This window comes from Dicentrarchus labrax, unplaced genomic scaffold (assembly GCF_905237075.1).
Source record: "Dicentrarchus labrax unplaced genomic scaffold, dlabrax2021, whole genome shotgun sequence".
Classification (NCBI taxonomy): domain Eukaryota; kingdom Metazoa; phylum Chordata; class Actinopteri; family Moronidae; genus Dicentrarchus; species Dicentrarchus labrax.
In genome coordinates, this window is record NW_026136707.1 from 2811451 (window position 1) to 2832408 (window position 20958).

Consider the following 20958-nt stretch of genomic DNA (forward strand, 5'->3'; position numbering starts at 1 on the left):
GGAAGAACATTTATGTCACTGTTTTTCAGTCAGAATTTACAGCCCTTCAGGCTTGAGGCTGGTGACCTTCTGGTCACACGCTGGCTACTGTAATGTTTAGGCTACTGTAGTCCCTCATATAAAGTATGACAAGGTGGTCCGGGATCTTAATTTAAGACTGAGTGCTGCATGTTTGTTTGCCAACATTATTTCACCCAATTATGCAGTTTGTTGTGGCTGGTCCATGGTCGAGCAGAGTCCTCTACTTAGCCAGCAGGAAAAGACTAGCTCTGTCTAACATCATGACAGAATGACTGATCGGCATTCCCCTTTAGAACAACCTTTGTCTATTATTTTCCACTCGACGAGCCAAAAGACCCCCTTCCTCCTCCCTCAGAAAAAAAGAAACAGGTCTCCTCAGCAGTTATCTTTGGAAGCCTTTTTTCCCTAGGCATAGTTTTGGTTAGCCAAAAAGTGCTGTCACGCCCAGCCCCTTCAAACTCCCAAATAAAATGGCCTGTCTTTTTGTGATGGCTACCTCCGTGGTGCTCCTTCAGTTGTGGTCTCCCCGCACAAACACACACACACACACACACACACACACACACACACACACACACGCGCACACACCTCCCTTCCAGGGTCGAGGGTTCCCCTCCCTCTCGGCGAATGAAACACCAGCTGGTGGTCCAGCAGTGAACACAAACGCCTTAATGGTCGAGTCAACCATTTCCCAACCCAAATAGCCTTCAGGATGCAGCAATCAGGACTTGGAGGGAAAATAACAAAGTGAGCACTCTGGCCCAACAATAAATCATGTCACTGTTATGTATTTATACCCACATGTTCGCTAGCCGCTTATTTAGCTTGACAATTGATGATACACTGCCGGACAATTTATGGGCTTTGCGTTAATTCGAAGCCATGAAAACATGGTTATTTCAAACAAGTGAAGCTACTCTTCAATTACATCATCAGCAGGCCAACGTGTACATTTTATTATAGGTTTGCTAAACAGTTACTATTAGAGGGAGAGAGGGGAATTGACCAAGTCATAAAATCTCTCCTTTGGTGTTTGTGTGGTTGCAAAATTTGGACCTCAGTACCTGCTATGGTGTAAGTTATAATTTAAAGCATAACAGAGAAAGAAAAAGACCAAACATTTGACATAATCTAGCAACAGAAATCAGCTAAATAATGTGCAATCCCACTTTAGGATGTAATCAGAGCAATGTTTGTCCTATACAGTCGCACAAAATGACCGTATTTGCACTTGTAAACTCTCTAGTCCAGGTTGGAAAGAACATATAATCATTTCTACCCATCATCACCAAACCATGGCACAGATATGTGACTAGATTGTAAAATAATTTTCAACTCAGAGTAGTAGTAACATCTCACAACAGATAAAGTGGTGTATTGTCTCGGTGGTAAATCTGTCCAACAAGCTTTCATGATAACAGCTGCAATAATGGCCTGAATAATGAGTTAATCTGCTTCGTCTCAGGGGACAACAGAATAACACAATCAGGCCGCTGCCACCAGATGTTAACTTTCATTTCTGTCCTCCGCTGTTATTGCTGCAGTTCGACACTTGATAACATAAAAAATTTGCACGATGAGTGAAGCACAGAACATTTCCCCTATCGTATTTTTTTTAAATAAGCTGAGCAAATGTGAGTCCACCTGACGACACCGAGGGAGCACAGCGCCTGGTCTGCTGAGCCCCCCCCCCGGGGTCTTTTAACACAGATAAGTTCACATAACCTTTGATGCCAAAATAATTCTCTGCTCATTACACCTCTGACTAAAAATAACTGTATCTGTAGCCTTTGAACTCTGATGCAATGATCATTCAGTTTTAATATACTGTGACAGTCTGGGATGACTCTTGGTCCTTCCCTCTGATAGATGGATCGCGGCCAGAATTCCTCCGTTTGATTCACGGAAAACATAATCATATCATCCCCCTATGTTCCCATGTGAGGGCTCAGATTATATAGTTCTTATGGGGGTTTATGGATTACGACTATTGGATAAACATAAAGACATAAGGTTTTATTGCATCCTGTTGATGGCTTGATTTTATGTTTACTATATATGGCCTTCTGGGTCTGTACAGTATGGGAGCAGTCAGTGAGATTTGGCTGTTAGGCTCTGTATTGAGTGTCGGAGAAATATAAACCTAAGCTGACAGCCCACGACATCCTCAGGAGACACGGGGCTTCCAGCTGCTGCCTTCAGCCAAGGCCATAGGTTAGAGAACACAAATTAGACCGTACATCACGTTCTGTACTTTGTGTCTTAGTGTGAGTCTGTTGTGTGTGCGCGTCCCAAATAGCTTCAGAAAAGGTCAGTGAGAATCTGCATGGGATTTCTGCTAGGATGTTGGTTGTTTTGGCTCTGGTTAGGGGCTATCGGGATTCAAACTGCAGGCTCTTCCACTGTGGCCAAGTCCCCTGTCAAGACCCATCTGGGTTGATTAGCGCGTCTATGTAAACTAGGCATGTCAGTGTAAAGTAAGAGGCGGATTGCATTTGCTGCAGGATACTGCATGTGCCAGTACACTTATTCTGAAGGTCAGACATGTTTTGGTTGGCAGTGCCAAGTAAACAGTCGGAACAGCCATGCGGTTTATGACTGCTCTCCCAGTAAGGTCTCCTGTGCTGGTAACTTAACCAGCCATGATATTAATTTAAGGTTTAGATTCTAATGTATTTTTTCCCCGACCGCATTTCTCATGGCATGCAAACGTGTGTTGATCCTAGATGTTGTCCCAGTTAACCGTTCTGGGGATGACGGTCTACATTCTGCTCACTCTGACCGCCCTGGGCTACATCATCGATCAGAGGTACAGTACAAGACATCTATTTGTGTATTGATTTTTATAGGAGCATTTGGGTATTTAATGAGACAGTGACAAAATGTGGAGGTGGACAGAGTTTAATAAGAAAGAAATTCTCTGGTTATTTATGTTCGTGGTTCCCAAGCTGAGGTTGAAACTCTCCAAGATAGTTCACCAAGAGGGAAAGAAAAAAATCAAGGGGAATTATCAAGGGGAAAAAAAGAAAGAAGATGTGGTAACACTTTATATCAAAGGTACACGTATATATTCTACAACTACTACCATTAACTAACTTGAGTTTTCCCTCAACAACCTTCTAATTACTGCTTATTATAAATAATTTTAATAATATTACTATATTACTGTTTAATATTATAATGTCTACCACCTCATAAGGCCCATACTGAGCAAAGCATATTAAGATCATAATTCATGTACAACAGCTTCCTTACATACTATCAATTGTTGCTGTGAATAGGGTCACAAAGAATAAGGCATTAATTGGTGCTATATAATAACTAATAAAGAGCCAATATGCTACTAATATGCATGATAATAAGCATCTAATTAATGATGAATATGTGTACCTTAATATAAAGTGTTACCAAAGGACATTTTTTGTGTGTGCTGAGCTGATGAAACAGGAAAAATTCTCAAACTCAGAGAGACGTAAAAATCTCTTCAGCACCTACCATCACATATATCTGCCACGTAGCACTGGAATTGACCTCCTAATAGACCGTGAATCTCCTCATCGACGTCAGGGGTCAAATCTATTTGAACTCAATCAGCTCTGGAAATTGAAGCTTCTCCCATTAAAAACTCTATTATTCCTGTAACATCATCACTGAAACATTTGTTCTGGAGGTGAGGGCCAGGAGGCCAATGAGGGTGAAGGTGTCAAGCTGAAATGTCATTAATCCTTTGTGTTGTGTTTTTGCTTGACGTGTCCTCATGTTCAGGCCAACAGCGGCTGTTTTGGAGACGCTCCGCTGTGTCGTCATGGTGACAATGCAGAGATACAGCTACATGACGCCCCTGCTGCCTTCACTGGCTGTGGCCACGGAGGTAAGACGACCTGTAGTGTGTTACAATGCACTTTAAAGTACACATTGTAGCTCAGGAGGTAGAGCGGGTCGTCCACTAATCAGAAGGTTGGTGATTCGATCCCTGGCTCCTCCCTCTGCATGTCGAACTGTCCAAGATACTGAACCCCAAATTGCTCCCGATGCTGTGCCGTCGGTGGGTGAGTGAATGGGATTAGTTAGTTCCTGATGAGCAGCTGGCACCTTGCCATCAGTGTGTGAATGGTTGAATGTGACATGTAAAGCGCTTTGAGTGTTCGGAAGACTAGAAAGGTGCTGATAGGACAAGCTGGTTCATACCCGAATCCTGGAGGTCCTGATTCAGAGTTTTTAAGATAATTTAATGCCCTAATATATCTTTTCTTATACTGATGTAACCTTCTTACAGCACAAGTTTAACTGGACATTCCGACTTATCACCAGTTGTTGTTCATTTAGGTTCTCAAGGACACCATCTTTGAGTATAAACACTTACACACAGAGGAGACAACAGCCAGGAGTTTAATTTTGTAGTTCAGTCAACTCGTGGAATTAACGTTAATAAGCTACAGCAGAGTTGTTATTTCAGCTGCTGATATTGACAACTCAAACAAAAGGCAAAGTTCATGATGGATTAATAGGTTGCACATATGAGAGATGGCCTGTTGTCGACATGTAGTGCTACAAGAAAATGAGAATTAAAAGGGACATAACACTGTGGTCATGAGTCTGACTCACTTAAACTTTGGACCGTTCCTCCCTAATATTCCCAGGATTTAGGCTTTGGCAGAATAGTTTAACCTCAAGTTCCATTTAGTAGCTACTTTAAATCTTTTGATCACATCACATGAACACTTTAAGGACATTGTGTCCCTCTTGGAGTTCATTCTCTACACCTTACAAACATCTTCATTTAAGATTTTAACACTCAAACTGTATCATATACTGTCCACTTGTCATTCTGACAGCCGGACAACCTTCATAAATATAGCACTGAACTGAGATGAGAACCTGAAAACCTTTTGAATGTCCGTCCAAAACAGTTTCCAAAACTATTTAATATAATTTCTCCCTGTAATATAATATGATGACATATTGTGGAAATTGTTTGTTCATTTTGGTTAACGCTGAGCTTGGCCTCCTCCCTGCCACCCTTCATTAAAATAGTGTTGAGCATGAACCAGAGAACCAGTGTGTGTCCAAAATACAGCATGTTCAATATTTTATAACAGTTTAAACACAAGGAATTCAAAGTCAACACACAACAAGACCTAATTAGCGTGCTAGTAGCTCATGAGTTTGCAAAGCATGTAGACTGCATCTTGGGCCAATTACTAAATGTCTGTGCCTTTTGTGTTTTACTCTGGGAGCACATTGAAAAAAAACTATCCAGGTCTTGGTAACTGTGAAAATTTAATTGGACAAGTACTTGAACCAAAAGGAAAAATGAAAAATAACTTTCATCCATATAGTGATGTGTTATAGTAAGTTGGCTCAGTGATGCCTGTGGACAGTTTAACAATTCTGAAGTCTTTATTATTGTCTGGGAAAATTCTGACGTTTCAACTGTGTAGGGACCACGTATATGAAAATCTTCATAAGACTCCTTGACAGCATCATGTTTCCCTGGTGTGTGTGTGTGTGTGTGTGTGTGTGTGTGTGTGTGTGTGTGTGTGTGTGTGTGTGTGTGTGTGTGTGTGTGTGTGTGTGTGTGTAGCCTGTTTGGCTGTGATTGTGTGTGTTGTGTGGTCTGTTTTGTGTGTGTGAGCTGGGTGCTAAGTCCAGCCCTGCGGCCCTGTGATCTATGAGTCCAGATGCGTCGCCCAATTGACCATAAAATTGGCGTGCCTTTCTGGCTCTGGCAGCCCAACTGTAGATGGCGGCTGACCTCTCATTACTTGCCCTCCCTCCCCCCTTTCCCTCCCTACAACTGCCTCTTTTTTTTCTCCCCCTTTTCTCCCTATTTCTGCCCGCCCTCGCTGCTTGCCATCTCAGCCAGTGTGAACGAGAGCAACACTTCTGGAACCAATTAGTGCCGTCTGCCGCTAACTAGAGCTGCCTGATGAGATTTGCACGTGAGCGCTGAATCGCAGCTTTTATTGTCCTCTGACTCCACATCTGCTCTGCTCAGGTGTTCAAAAGACAACTTGAGGTTTTCCCAACCTTTTCTTTTTCTCACCGTAAAATGGACTAAAACTGAATGAATTATAATTTCTTAAAGCCGTGTCTGAAATGAAGCGCATATTCAATCAGCTTCAGAGCAAAGAGCATCTTGATTTATGCTGCACATGCGGCGCGGCTGTGTCACTTCGACAGCACTGTAGGTTTTATGCAGCCGTTTCCTTCAGCGAATCATTAGGCCTCATTTCAAGTCGCAGTACATCAGTTTGAGCTAAATAAATGTCTTGCTTGCAGGTGGGGCTCATTGAAAACCTCACAATTTACTTGAATTGGTTCCTGACATATTTGTACCCTTTGCTCAGAACTATAGCAAAGGGGGGGAAACCACCCTCAATCTTTAACGTACTTTAATGATATATGGGTCTGACGCGTGAGGTGAACGGCCAGCTCTTTGTTGCCGGGGGGGCGTGTTTTGAAGTCGAGCCAATCAATTAACAGTCACTCGAATTGGAGGAGGGGAAATTCACATTTAATTGTATTCAGGCTCATGCGACTGTATAGTTGGGAAACGGGGGGGACTACAAAAAAAACTACAAAAAGTAGGTCGGTTTGTGGTGCTTCAAACCCAGTGGTGTGATATACTGCACCCTTAAAGCTCACAGTGGTATTTATAGTGGCTCTGGAGATTTCCCTTGTAAAGCTGCAGGCTTGACCTGTAAACCAGGGCTGCCTCTCGCTCCCAGCCGCCCACTCGCCCGCCCAAACCCACGTCTGTGCAGCTCACATCAAGACCTCGCTGGTGCAGACGAGGCTGGTAACCGTGTGTGTGAATGAGCAGGGTTAGTATGAGGTGTTTTATCAGACAGTTTTAACATAAAGAAATAAGATAAACAAATGTTGACCAAGATGTGATCCCTAAGAGAGTGAAGTTGGATATTTTATACTGTCTAATGTGCTGTTGACTGTTATATGTAGCTAATGCATTGCCCACAAATTGGACAGGAATAAACTACTTGAATTTACATTGTTGTAGACCTGTTAAGTAAAGTGATAATTTAGCAACCTTTCAGACCTTTAAAGCAATTTAATTTCACACACAGTGAAGCTGCCTCTGCCCACTGAAACCAAGGACTGTAGCAAATATATTATGGTATATGTCAATCAACATAGTTTTGGTAGTTCTAGTGCTATTGGCCATTTCATGTAAAAGCCTGTTGTATTTGGCGATAGTCCTAGCTCGTACCCTAAAGCACTGTTAGCATACTAATCAGGTCATTCAACAAGAACCTGGTTTTGTCTTTCTTGCCTGCAGACTATGTCAATATGCTTTTATTAGCCACACTAAGCTTATTTTATAGGATGTGCTCAGCAGACAAGATTAGTGTTGCTACTAATGATTATTTTTATTGCAGATTATACTGGCAATCATATTCTCAATTAATCGTTACGTCTGTTAAATGTCGCACAGAACAAAAATAAAAGGTTTTTTTTGCATTGCAATTTCCCAGACCTCAAAGTCTTCAAATGTCTTGTTTTGTCGGATCAACTGTCAGAGAAACAGCAAATGGAATCTGCAAATGTTTGGTATTTATTCTTCACTAATTATTAAAGATTAAAGATACATTTTTGCTGTTTTGTTAACCGTTAATGGTTTCAGCTCTAGACAAGGTACCACTGAATGAGGATCTTCAGTATGGCTGCCAGAAGATGAATTATGTCACTTAAAAGCCCACCTACATTTTAACCTCTATGTATGTCGGGTTAACAAAATAACAGGAACTGCAATTACTTAAATCAGCACCTTTCTGGCAATGTGTTAACAACAATTTAACTTCAGAAGCATAGCTGTTATTGCAGGGCTGCATTATAATGTCTGCTGTTATTTGGTCCGCCCCCTGTCTATGTGTGTGTCCACACACACATGTATTTCTGTGTGCTGAGTATCAGGAGGGCGCTCGTGGAGGACTGTAATGATGTAACACATGGTTGTATTACTGTGTGGGCCCTGGTTTGCCCGAAGGCACGGAGACATGCTGCGGAGCAGAACTTAGACGCTGTATATCCCAGAGTAATTAAGCGACTATTCTCTCAAAATGGCCACTAACTGCTGGTGAAGTCACAGTAATTTAAGAGGAGAGCCCATAAAAATACACCTGTCTTTGGTTGGGAGAGAGAGAGAGAGAGAGCTTCTTTGGGCTTCCTGTTTGCCTGAGTACAAACCTTTTTAAATTTAACTTTACTTGCCATTCTTTAGTTTTTTTCCAATTGTTATTTGAAAAATAAAAGGCCTGAGAAGTTTTTAACTTGTATACTTTGCTTTTATTTTTACAATATGACTGAGATGTGTCCTCGTAATCCGAGTCCAAGAAGTGGCATACTGGCTCATGCAAGTTTGACACTTGAGAAGTGAATCTAAACCTGCGTAATCCAGTCAAATCCAAAATATTAAAAAAAACATTAAATAGTTTTCACACCCCATTGGATTTTCCATCTTTTCATCTCTGTGCTGATATCTCAAAAGAGCCCTTTTCTATCAGATTTGTAACTGAAAGATAAATGCTCCGTGGCCAAAAGAAGAGGTCAGAACAATATTATGAAGTTCATGTAAAACACAAAAGCTCAACTTTGGCACAAAGTGGCTTTATCTTCAACACATCACCTAACTTGTCTGCAGAAATTTCAAATACCGCACCCTCTTTCCCACTATGCCAGCCAGCCATGAGCAGGCAGATAAGACAGCAAGAGGTGAGAGGTCGGCGTTATCTGAGACTGTCGTTTTCATCCGCCAAATCTCAGGTGCAGGAGGTCAGCTTCCTTTTTTCTTTTTTTTTTTTTTTTTTTTGTAGCAGGAATGTGTGGTAGCAAGAAGCAGCGCTGAGGTTAACAGGATTGTTTGGAGCAATGGAAACTCGGTGAGCATGACATCATCTGAGAGCTCGCAGGAATGGAAAGGAAAGGAAATCTCCTCCCAGGGAGAAAATGGAGGGATTTAAAAGAGAAACGCTGGGTAGGACTGTTCCGTTGGAGTAAACAGCGGGGTGGTCGACCGTACACAGTGTGAAATATTATCACTCAATGTGCAGGGGATCGTGCCCGTCAAAGAGTAACCGCTTGGTTTATGTTGTCAAACCACTTGCCAGGTAAAGCTATGGAAATCTAACTGCAATTGGCCCTTTGGGGGTTCTCTAGCAGTATTTAGTTTGGCTTTTGTGGGGTAAGTTTCTGTGGCCAACGTTGACTTTCTTTTGAATTTGTCTTCCTATTTGTGCTTTAATTCATGGGTGAAACACAACAGTCATCCAGTTTATGATGCAGCTTCGGAGCCAACATGTGAACCTGATTGAACCTGACGATAGCTGTTGTGCTGTTTTTTCTCACTGTATTATTCCTCCCTCTTCTAAAATGCACATAAAGCTGATTTCACGCCAGTTTCCAAAGACGTCGGCTCCCAAAATCAAAACATAACAAATGATTAAAGACTTTCATAAAGTTGAAATATAAATAAGTCAAAGATTTTTACTGTAAAATCTATCAGGGTAGTTCTGAACGAAAGGCTTAGCATATTAATTTAGCAGTCTTTATTGCAGTGCACGCTTTCATCACTCTCCACTCGGTTTATTAAACTCTCTCTCCGCCACGCTCATTGGCTTACTGGCTAACAATCACACGTCTGATGTCGTAGTAAAATGAAATTCTTCATGGTCCCTTTTCACAATAGTTTGAGCTACAGTATCTCGCCTGAAGTGAGCTGGAAAATGTCTCCAGCTGCCAGGATCTGTGAGCAGCAGGGGGTTACAAGTTTGGACAGACTTCAGATCTAAGATTGCAAAACTAAGAAAAGCCACTGTCACACAGAGACGGATCCACAGTAAGCTTATTCCCTGCTGTTCCACTACAAAGGTACAGAATGGATTAAAGCTCCACCTATTAATATTTGACATTGACAGGATAAATTTACAAGGACTAATGCGAAGGTTGAAGATCATGTATTTCTTGGGAGCGGATAGGGATGCATCTGTCAGACTTTTGATCTCCTGATACATGATCTACTCTGTTTGGCACATAAGGAGTATTGCTGGGCACTCACCTGGTAGAGCGTGCGTGTAGGCTGAGTCCTCACCACAGCAGCCCGGGTTTGATTCCCACCTGCTGCCCTTTGCTGCATGTTGTCTCCCCTCCCTCCCTTTCCCCCCACCCCATTTCCCCCTGTCTATCTTCACCTGTCCTATCAAAACTACCTATCAAATAAAAGCATAAAAAAGAGGTATTGTATTCCTGTCGGAGCCCAAGGCGAGGATCGCCAGCCTCCTCTTAACGTGTTGAGGTGTCCTTAAGCAAGATACTGAACCCGATGGTTGGGCCACTGCTGCTGTAACTAAAATATAACATTCAACCTGGATCGATGGCGTGTATTGATCCAGTGTATCGATCGATGCATTCCTGGCTAAGCTTATTTACCCTCTCAAAGACTTTCAGCTGCTCCAGGGCACAGGCATTCTTGCCTTTTAGAGCTTGATGTTGAGCTCCTGTAGGCTTTTAAAACCTTCAAACCACAATTTAAATGTATTATTCTCACGGTGGGCTCCACAAACTTACACAAGCCCCCTACAGAACTCTACAATTACGCAATTTTGGCTGACTCAAAGTTCTTGGTCTACAGCCGTCGTGTTACTCCCACCCCATTCACTTCCCCTTCCACCTCCTTACACAAATACACCATTATTCAGATAGCAAACGTTTCTTTAAAGACAAGAAGAACAAGGTGGCAAGTAGAAAACAACATATATGCTGTTCAATAGTGACAAGTAACCGCTGCAAAAGTTCTAACAAAGAAATGTTCAGTTGCAGCACGTTGACCATGCTGAGCCCTAAAAGTGCTCCACCTGACTGATCAAGACCTTGACTTCCGATTCTCTGAGGCTTTAAGTTTAGGTGCGCAGGCATCTGAAAACTCTGTGATCTGCCGTAGAACCCTGTCTTATATATGACATAGGCCTTCAGCTGCTCGACAAAGAAATCATTTTATTTGTGAAGCAATAATACGAGCTCCTGAGGTAACATCCTCATACAGCCTCATGTCCTACTTGTTGGTCTCTTGTTGGTCATATCCTTTGAACCTTATATTGTACCTGACAGCTCAATACCTTATTCTCCCTCTCCAAGCCTTCCTCTCAGAGGTCAGACATCCTGCAGACAGCTGCTCAATTTCTTTATGCACAACATCCCTTTGCTGCCTTGTCTGCCTTCTCAGCCTTGTGGGTTGAACTGTTATCGTTGGAGCTAGTTTTTGTTCTTTAATTAGTTTATCTGATCCTATTTCAGATTTTGCATTTCATGGTCTTAGTTAAATAAACTTTAATTGGGCAGTAGATGTTAATTTAGTATGTTTGTTGCTGTGTTAAGTTTGGACCAGGCTGGCAAGGAGGGGACATTTTTTCTCATTGTTGAGGTGATTACAGCCACTTGTGTTTCATTACTAATTGGCGATGTTGATTACTGCCTCTTTGGACTACCCATGTGGCAGGAACACAGAATGGCTTCAAGAACAGTTGGCTCCAACCCCCACAGTAGGTATGTAAAACAGAGGCTGTTATAATTGGAAGGAGTCGGGGTAAAGATGCACCTCTTACAGGCCCTGGAGACTCATTCATCTGCACTTCTTTTCCGTGTTAATACAAACGGGGCTTGATTTTACAAAAGCAAATGCACCCCCCTGTCCGTCCTCTTTTGTGTTTGTCTTTCATCCCCTCTTCCTGGATGTGTGCCCACAACTCTGCCTTCAGAATTTCTGCCGACTAGTGTGCTCCTCACCAACGGGTCCGGCGGTGTGGCCACCCAGGGAACTGTAGTTAATGATGAGGTGAAGACTTTTCTTATTGAGGCTGAAGTGGAGCCAAGTTGCTGCGGTCTGAAGTGAATTGAGCGTATATGAGAAAGGGTTCCTCTCAGGCATTTGTCTCATGTTTTCAGTGAGACATTAATTGTCTGGATGAGTCGCTGTTGCCCTTACTTGTGACCTTCTAGCAGACACATGGCAAATGAGAACAAACACCAGATGTGAAAAGGGAAAAAAAAAACAACCTCTAAACAACTGTATTATTCTAAATTGGCGTATCATCAGAGCACTTTGTGTTTTGCTACACTTTCAGCATGAAGCAACTGCCGTTTCACATGTGTTTTGTCCGGCTGCACTGTGTGTGTGTGTGTGTGTGTGTGTGCGTGCGTGCGTGCGTGCGTGCGTGCGTGCGTGCGTGCGTGGGAGTGTGACGGTGATATTTCTCATGGCTGTGCTACAGAGCAGGCACCGCACTGAGTCTCTGGTGGGACATTAACCTGCTCAGCGTATCCTTCCTGAGTCTGCTCAAACAGCCCGAGCACAGAGGCTGTATATCTGCTCGTAATGAACAGACAGGAAGTCCTCTTTGTGTGTAGGTGTACATGCACTTGTGCATATGTGTCTGCATGTCATGTTCTTGCATCATTGTAGCTATCCTTTATTTATTTATTAGATTAGATTTTTTTTTATTTTAACCTGAAAAATACAGGAATTTGTTTTAAAATGTGTCAATATGATTACACTGATTTTATCCCAAACTTCAACTACGTTCCTGAACATGAAAAAGCTTAGTTGCTTTCCTTTACCTTAACACTAGAAGGTTGTCACGTAGCGAGAAGCTCAGACATATTTCTGTGAACAGAAAGTTAAAAGAAAAATTACTCGGAAAGCTTTGGATGAAACTGTATTAACAGATATTTTCTATGATTTATTTTTCGCCAATTTAGCAATGTCCCGATGCGGCGAACTCCACCCACTCCCACTCTGCAGCCAGGTTAAAACAAAAAGTTGAGAACTATTTTCCGATACAGTTCAGTCCAGGTCTGGTGGACTGTAGGCAGCCATATGGAGAGGGAGCTCTGGAAACATCCCATTACAGGTCATATATCACACGTCTGACAGCAGCCATTCTGCCTTGTTTTCATTTCAATCACGAGTGCAGCTGCGTTGAAGAACAGCAAGGCGCTGCCATGTTAACCCGCTGAAGGCTAGAAGACAGTTGCCAGGGGCACCAAAATGCACCCTGGGGTGTTTAATGTATCTGCTTGAAGCTTTATATCAATCAACAGCACACAGAATTACTTAATATAGAGTTGACCAGTTGTTGTTCTGAAGGTCAATACAGATATTTTTATGTTGGAGCAGCAGATGGTCGTTATTTACTCTTTTATATTTGACCATGTTTTAAGTTACTGAGGGTCTTTGCCATATTTTATTCTTGTCAGGCTGCTAAAGATTTAGAACAGTGTTGACACCATCTTGAGACAGTAAACCTCTGCAAACAGAACAAGGACATTTTTTAGATGAAGCAACAATTGAGCAATCTAAAGTATTATTTTAAGTAGTATTTTTATATCTAACTCATCTGAATATCACTAAAAGGCTGTAGGTTTGTAATGTCCATCAAATGCCTTATTTGAATGTTAATTTCAAAGAGTGGAAACACAATTTTGCTATTCTTAGATTTAAAGGTAGGTGATAAGGAAAACTCAAAGGTTTTTCCAGCTTTGGGACAATTCACTATTTTAATTATTGCTGCATAATGCAATATGACTACAACATGATTAAAACATCATATATTAGGTCTTTTTGTGCAGGACAGTTGAACAACTACCTGTTAAAAACATACATGCTATCTCATACAGCTACTGTCCCTCAGCACCAGATGTTACGCTGAGTAGAGCACAAACATCCGTGTTAATAATCAATTTCAACACAGATGGAGCAAAAAGTCTGCACACTACTTCATGTGCTCCCTCTCCTCTTTTGTCTTGACATCAGCCTGATATCTGCAGTCAGCGGGCTAACATAGAAGACAGGGAAAGACACAAATCACAAAAGCTTCACCTCTCGTGACGATAGATGACACCTTATCAGCAAATACAAACTGAGAGTTTAAAAGAAGCGACTGTTAAATTAACTACAAAAGCCAGAGCCAGCGAGACAGCCAACTGCGTCAGGTTGCATACCAACAGTGCATCTATTCACGTCACAGTTAACAGGACTGTTGGGACTCAGGTTACCTAATATAGGCAGCTATAATGTTTTTTATTACTTTTTGGCTGGAAGCAATCTTTTTGTGCACATTGTAATAAATCAAACTCCCAATCAATGTTTACATTTTACACGTAATCAAATTAATCCAATGTATCCTGCCATACCTAGATCCTTACCACTAGTCGTACAAAAAAATGTAAAGTTTGGCGACACAGGACAGCCCAGTATCCCTCGGGAACTATATAGGAAGATTCTGGACCTTCTGATTTACACCAACATGCAGTGCCAATGCAGACAGTAGGCGTGCTGTTAATGGAGCGAGGTAGAAAGTGGAGGTCTGGGTGTCGATGGGTGTGTAACACTTCCAACTTTCATTTAGGGGACCAAAGTGATCTGCAATTTACGTTTGTAATCACAGTCACTCCCTAGCTTTTATCGAGTATTTTAGTTGCCTATTGTTAACCATATCATAACCATCTTTTAGTTTCCATATGTAAAAAACAAAAAAACAAAATTTCTAGTTTGCAGAATCGTCCAATACTGATGTTCTTGTGTGGCGATTATTGTTATCATAAATCTTTTGGTGAACTTTGAGCTAAATATTAATTTATGTTAAAGTTAGAAGACGTTTTGTACAGTTTTGGCTTCAGTGGGGAAAGATTGGTTCAAGCTTTCTCCCCTGAGTAAATACAGCTCAACAAAGAAGCAAAGTAAAAAATCTACAAAAACCACATGTTTGTGGCTTTTTGTATTACTACTCTTAACAAAGTACCTTCTGCCCAAAACAAAGTGAGTGTGAGGCGATTTGCTGAGATCTCTACTTTGGGAGCCGCTGCTGTCTGGCTGTAGTGCTTATTTGTAGACGATCAAACACGCTTCCTTCCACTATGTAATGTGTCCCACATGGATTTCCTACAGAGTCCATTAAAATGTAGCATAGTGGGGCGAATGAGGAGAGATGGGAACAGAGAAAAATAGGTGCCCTTCCTTTGCCTCAACATGCGGCTTTGATAGAAACCTCTGTCATGTTTCGGTCTATTTGAGTGAAATGTGATTTGCGAGGTTCTGCCAAGCCTCTCGATCCCAATCCGTCTCTGAGATGGACACAATACAACTTTTTGTAATCCTTCATCTGTTTTTCCTTCAAGGAATTTAGACTTTTAGCCGTCATGTTAAAAGGTATTAATTGGATTCACCAGGTTGTGAAACAACTTCATACAGTTCCAGTAGAAGCCAAATATCAGTTAATATATATATATCAGGATTTTTTTTTACTTTTGATTGTTATTCTTGAGTTCCTTGTGAGAAATGACACTACCCACAACTTCTAGGAAACATGTTGGAAAGGTTACCCTCGTTGCCTCACTTTCTGCTGGTTTATTTATTTAATACAGGCTTTCAGTCTAAGATATATCAACTAGAGTTGTAAAATAGATGTTACTTAAAGGCTCTTTTTACAATGAGTGAAATTTCCATTTATGATGAATGTTGAAAAAGCTTTTCATAATTGTATCTTTCTAATCTTGTGCCAGCGTTTTTTGGTTAGCCGTCTATGTGGAGGAAGTACTCAGATCAAGTACTTTTACTCGAGTAAAAGTAGCAATACCACATTGTAAAGATATTCCACTGAAAATTCCTGCATTGAAAATATTAGTTAAATGTGCTACAAGGAGTTTTCTTTTACTGATTATGAAGCAGTTTAATACTGGTGCCTTTATATGACCTACATAACAAACAATACCATCAATGAGAAGATAATGACAGCCACAGGTTCGGATTTGGTCGGATTCCCAAATCAATTGAACGAGGCGATGGAAGCACTACCGCTTTTGTCCACAGGGGCCACCAGAATCAACACAAAATGAAGGTTTCCTGTTGCTGTAGTAAAGGTTTTATTTGGAAATTTTACTTTTTTTGTCTACTATCTAAATGAAGGTACTCAATGCAGAAAAAATGATTAACAATGTGTAAAAAGCATTTTAATTTTGTAGTTGTTGATGTCAACCTAATTTTAACTATTTGTCTATTGAAATGTACATAGGATGGTTACATTCGACCACTGGTTTTCTCGAGGTGTTTCATTCAACAATTTACCTACTTTTTGTGGATTTAGGCAGCATCTACTTATGTGTAATATATCGGACTGTCGTGGTGCATGTAACAGACAAAAGATCATTTAGACCTAATCATCATATTAAATAAATCAAACACAAGTAGAGGTGTGACAAGTGTGCAGGGGGTTTTATTCAAGTAAAGCTAGTGAATTATTACCTGCTCCAAAGATACCTGTGCGTTTGGATCACTGTTGAAAATAATCAAAAGTAACCAGTGCTGCTACTTAAATTGCTGTAAGGAATAACCAATTTGTTTCTTTTTTCTGAATATGTATGGACTAACGGGAAAAACTATTCAGATTCTGTACTTAGGTAAATTAGCAATACCACACTGTAAAAGTAAATACAGGACGATGTTGAATTATTTGTTATTATAAAATTAAATCATTACCATTGGTTAATGGGTAGACAGTATTTTAATGTTGTAGCTGTCAAAGTTGAGCTAATTTTAACTGCTTTATTTTGGGAAGTTTAATGTTTAGAAATACATCACACTTATAAACAGATCATTTTGTACAGTCTTAATCTGAAAAGTAACTAACTATAATTTAGCTGTCAGATAAGTGTGAAAGGTACAAAATATTCCTCTGAAATAAAGTGAAACAGAAACATAAATAAGCATAAAAGTACCACATTCAACCACTGATCTGAATCTAGTTTTATAATGTTGTGATTTATCTCATATCTGGTTGATTTGGAGTTTAAAGCTGCAGATACAGAAATGATATTTGGACAGTGAAAGGGAAATGTAAGTAGAAAACAGAGGACGGACATGTTTTGAATGTCTTTACATCCTTGATAAGTCCCGTCTGTTCCTTTGCTTCGTCTATCGTGAAGCTTTTATTGTCTCTTGGTGGGGAGGCAGCTCTCAGATCAGGTAGTGAGAGGTCTGTGTTATTCTCTCTCTCTCTCTCTCTCTCGCTCTCTCTCTGAGGAAAACAGCTGCCGTGTCCACTAAGAAATTTGCTTTTTTTCCCATCAGGCTGTTTTGCCTGTGATGGACAGCGGCCTGGTTTTGGCTCGGTTTGCGATGTAGAATGCAGTTTATGGGCCAGAACGCAGCGAGGGGTGGAGGCGAGGGCTGTTTCTGGCAGAGCCCCCCCTCCCCCCTCTCTCTGAATAGCGAGGTCGCCCATGACGGTGACCCTTCTGACCCCGTCGTGAGAGCATCAGGGGAGAAGACCTGGTCCTTAACCTCTGAGACCACTTTCTGCATCACCCTCACTGTTTTCTTTCAATTAAGGATTCACTTTCAGTGTTTGGCTTTCTGTTCGCTGGTCGTAAATGATACCTGTCACACTTTTTTATGTCCTGTTTTTTCTTTTACTTAGTGTTACATTTTTTGCAACGTGCAATTTAGCTGATGCCGTTATCCAGAGAAAGTTGGAATAAGTGAACACTTGACAGTTGACCAAAAATAAAAGCAATAACAGTGAGGAGGACGAGTATCCAAACTTTGAAATTGTTTAAGTGTTAGTTGCTCCTAAAGTCAGTGTCAGTCTAATTAAATGGATAAATCTGGCCTTTAATCAAATTATTAGTTTAAAAAAAATTGATAATCATTCAAGAAAAAAGTTTAGTTAAGATTTCAAAAGACTACTGTTCTGTAGCTATAATAAGACGCTATTTTTATAATTAATTATTGTCATTTTCTGATACAAAAATGCAAAATCTGACTGGTTCAGGCTTAAATATTAATATTTCCTGGCTCTCGTAGTCTTCTATTGCCATTAACTGAAAATCTTTGAGTTTAGGGCTGTTAGTCGGACAAAGGAAGCTATTTAAATACATCTACTTGTTCTGTAATGGGCTTTATTTATTTTATTTACTATTTTACTATTTTCTGATATAAAATAGACCAAACTATTAATCAGTTTATTGAGAATAAAACTGGAATAAACTACATTTTAATAAAAAAAACATTGGTAATTCAGTAAGTCAGCACAGCATTTATTGCCTACCTTCAAACTCAAACTGTCAGCTCGTTAACACTTTCACACGCCAATATCTTCTTAGCAGATTTTCAACCTTGAGCTGCCGTCGCCAGTTTTCAATGCTTAAATAACACTTTAGATCATCACCTCAGCTAAATCAGTATATCTTCTTAGTTTCTACAAGGTGTCACGGTTGTCGTTTTTCAAGGGAGTAGAATGACATAAGGCCTCTGATCCTAACCCCCTTCTGTCTGTGTTGTCCAGGCCTTTGTCTCCCTCTCTCTGCTGTACTGGGCCCTGCAGAGCTTCTCTCAGCTGCTGAACATCAAGAAGAAGGCAGTCTGAGTCGACACGAGACGAAACGGACTGAATTATTTCTGCTGAAGTCATAATTATTGACTTAATTCCTTGTAGCACATTTTAATAACACTGTATTCATTCAACCTTTTATATGTGACATCCATTAGCTTGCCTAACAGTTGTTTCAGCTTCTGCTTGATTCACGTTTTACTTTGTATGTATAACTGGTTATGGTCTGTTTATAACTGAAGCTTTATCATGTAAATTAGCCATATGATGCTGAAGGTGCTTTCTATTCAATGATTTTTGATAGATTTCAGTGTCATTTTAAAGTAACACTGTTATAACAGAGGTGCTAATTGAAGTACGAATCAGTTCATATTCTTATATTTTGCCTGAGCCACTGTGTAAACATTTTATTTCTTTTGCCTTTACTATGCAACATATACCTCTTATGAAACAAATGCTGCTGATACTGTTAATTTTACCTTCACACTCACACTGTACAGTATATTCGATTTCTCTTTTCAATAAAACATGTGTAATCTTGCTCTACATGTCTCCATTTTTGATTTCCCTATAAATGCATTTAGGCCCGACAGAATGTTAAAACAAAATGAAACCCTGGAGGTTGTGCGTTGTGTTGAAACGACAGATTTCGACAGATTCCCAAGCTCCAGATCTTGTGTGGGAGTGACAAACAGTCCACAGCAGATGGTGCTGTTATCGCCAGAAGTCTCCTTTTTTAAATTAACGCCTTGTTTACAAGTGGCACCTGTGTTCAGCAAAACCTGTTCATCCATGTATTTGAGAGACATTAAGACTTATATTGAAGCACGGAGGTTGAGCAAAAACAAACGGGTCTCACATCAATGGAAACAACTGCAAGAACATTTAGAAAATCAGTTTGATGTTAAAAACATTATGATTTATTTTAATATAACAATATAATATAAGATTTTGGCTAAATCTAAAAAAAAACTATTTAATTTATACATATTTTAATAAACACATACAGACTAGAAATGTCAGTTCTTAAATATTGCCTATGACTGACTTCTGTCTTACAAAATAAGGCCTAAATACATAAGAAACAATTGTGAGTTGATATACAGTAAACATGCAGAGGAAGATTTGTGTAAATATGACCAATTATGTACATGTTTTATCACATTGTTGCTAAATTACATGACACATTCAGTTTTTGTGTTCACATATGCATCCAAAAATATGCATATGAGTGTGAAATTGTGTAGTAATCATTATGAAAACATCACAATATGCAGATTATGTAAATGCTGATGATTTCGTGAAAAACCGAAGGAGTCGAAGCGGCTGTGTGAATATGCATGATGTGTCATATTAACAAGTCTACAGATGGCATTACTCTATATGTGCAGAGCGCTCACGGTGGGTTCACTAAAATACCACACATCTAATGTGTTACCTAACAGATGCAGCTAATGTGTACTATTAAAATATCTTAAAGGTAAGGAAATACCAGATGCTCATACAGGATATAACAGGAGGAGAAGTTTATCATGAAAGCATTACACATCATCAGAGTCAGACCATCATGGGACACTGAAAATCTACTAAAACCTGCAGGTGAATTGAGTCACTTTAATGTGCTGCTACTCTCAATGTCTCAATCAGTGACTGTTAATGATTTGGGAAAACCCCCCAGAGCCGGAACTGTCCTAGGTTTCTGCCTTTTGACATGCATTTTCCCTTCCCCTTGTCGCCAAGTGCTTGCATGGTGGTACTGTTGGGTCTCTGTAATTAATGTTAAAGAGTTCGGTCTAGACCTGCTCTATTTGAAAAGTGTCCTGAGATAACTTCTGTTATGAATTGGCGCTATACAAATAAATGAATTGAATAATGAATGGCCAGATATTGCAACATGCTCATGAGGGGGTCACAAAGGACACATTTTATACTCTAAACAATTTTTGTTGGTTTAAATTATTTTGTTAAATCCACCTTGTGTGTGTGTGTGTGTGTGTGTGTGTGTGTTTTAGAGAAACTCCCAAGTTAACCAAAAAACAGCATGTTTTTCTGAATTTAGCCAGCGATGCTGTTCAATATGAAATTCCTCCGGTGTGTCTGTGCTGAGCTGCAATGGAGGTACAGTAACGAGGGAACTCTGTATTAAAGGACTTCAATAAGAAGATACCTATAATATAATATTCATAGGTATGTTTTCATGTATTTCACTGTATAATCACCTGTATATAGGAATCGTTGTGTTTTTGTAACCTTAGAATGAGCGGTTTTGTCTACAGACGCCGCGGGTCGCCTTACGTGGACACGTTGAACCACCAGGTTTCTGCGGTGGCCCAGAAGGGACAAATGAAACACTGACTAAAGGTAGGGCCTTACGCATTTTAGTAAGTTTCTCATAAACACTTCACAGCCCGTTCTCATTCCAAGGACTGCAAATACAAATGCCAGCAGTGTTCAGTTAGTTGCAATCTGCAACTTCACCACTAGATGTCACTAAATCCCACACACAGGTCCTTTAAGTCTCATTATATTATGTGCAGTC

The 20958-nt window shown here is 40.3% G+C and overlaps 1 protein-coding gene across 1 annotated transcript in view; it reads left to right on the plus strand.

The window, feature by feature from the left end:
- The window catches only part of agmo (alkylglycerol monooxygenase), a 46008-nt gene extending 27047 nt beyond the window's left edge, over positions 1-18961 (plus strand). The window contains exons 11-13 of the mRNA XM_051407647.1: positions 2748-2830; positions 3787-3892; positions 18375-18961. Coding sequence (XP_051263607.1) covers positions 2748-2830; positions 3787-3892; positions 18375-18455 — 270 coding nt within the window. The 3' untranslated portion in view covers positions 18456-18961. The remainder of the gene's footprint in view (positions 1-2747; positions 2831-3786; positions 3893-18374) is intronic.
- The last annotated feature ends 1997 nt before the right edge of the window (positions 18962-20958 follow it).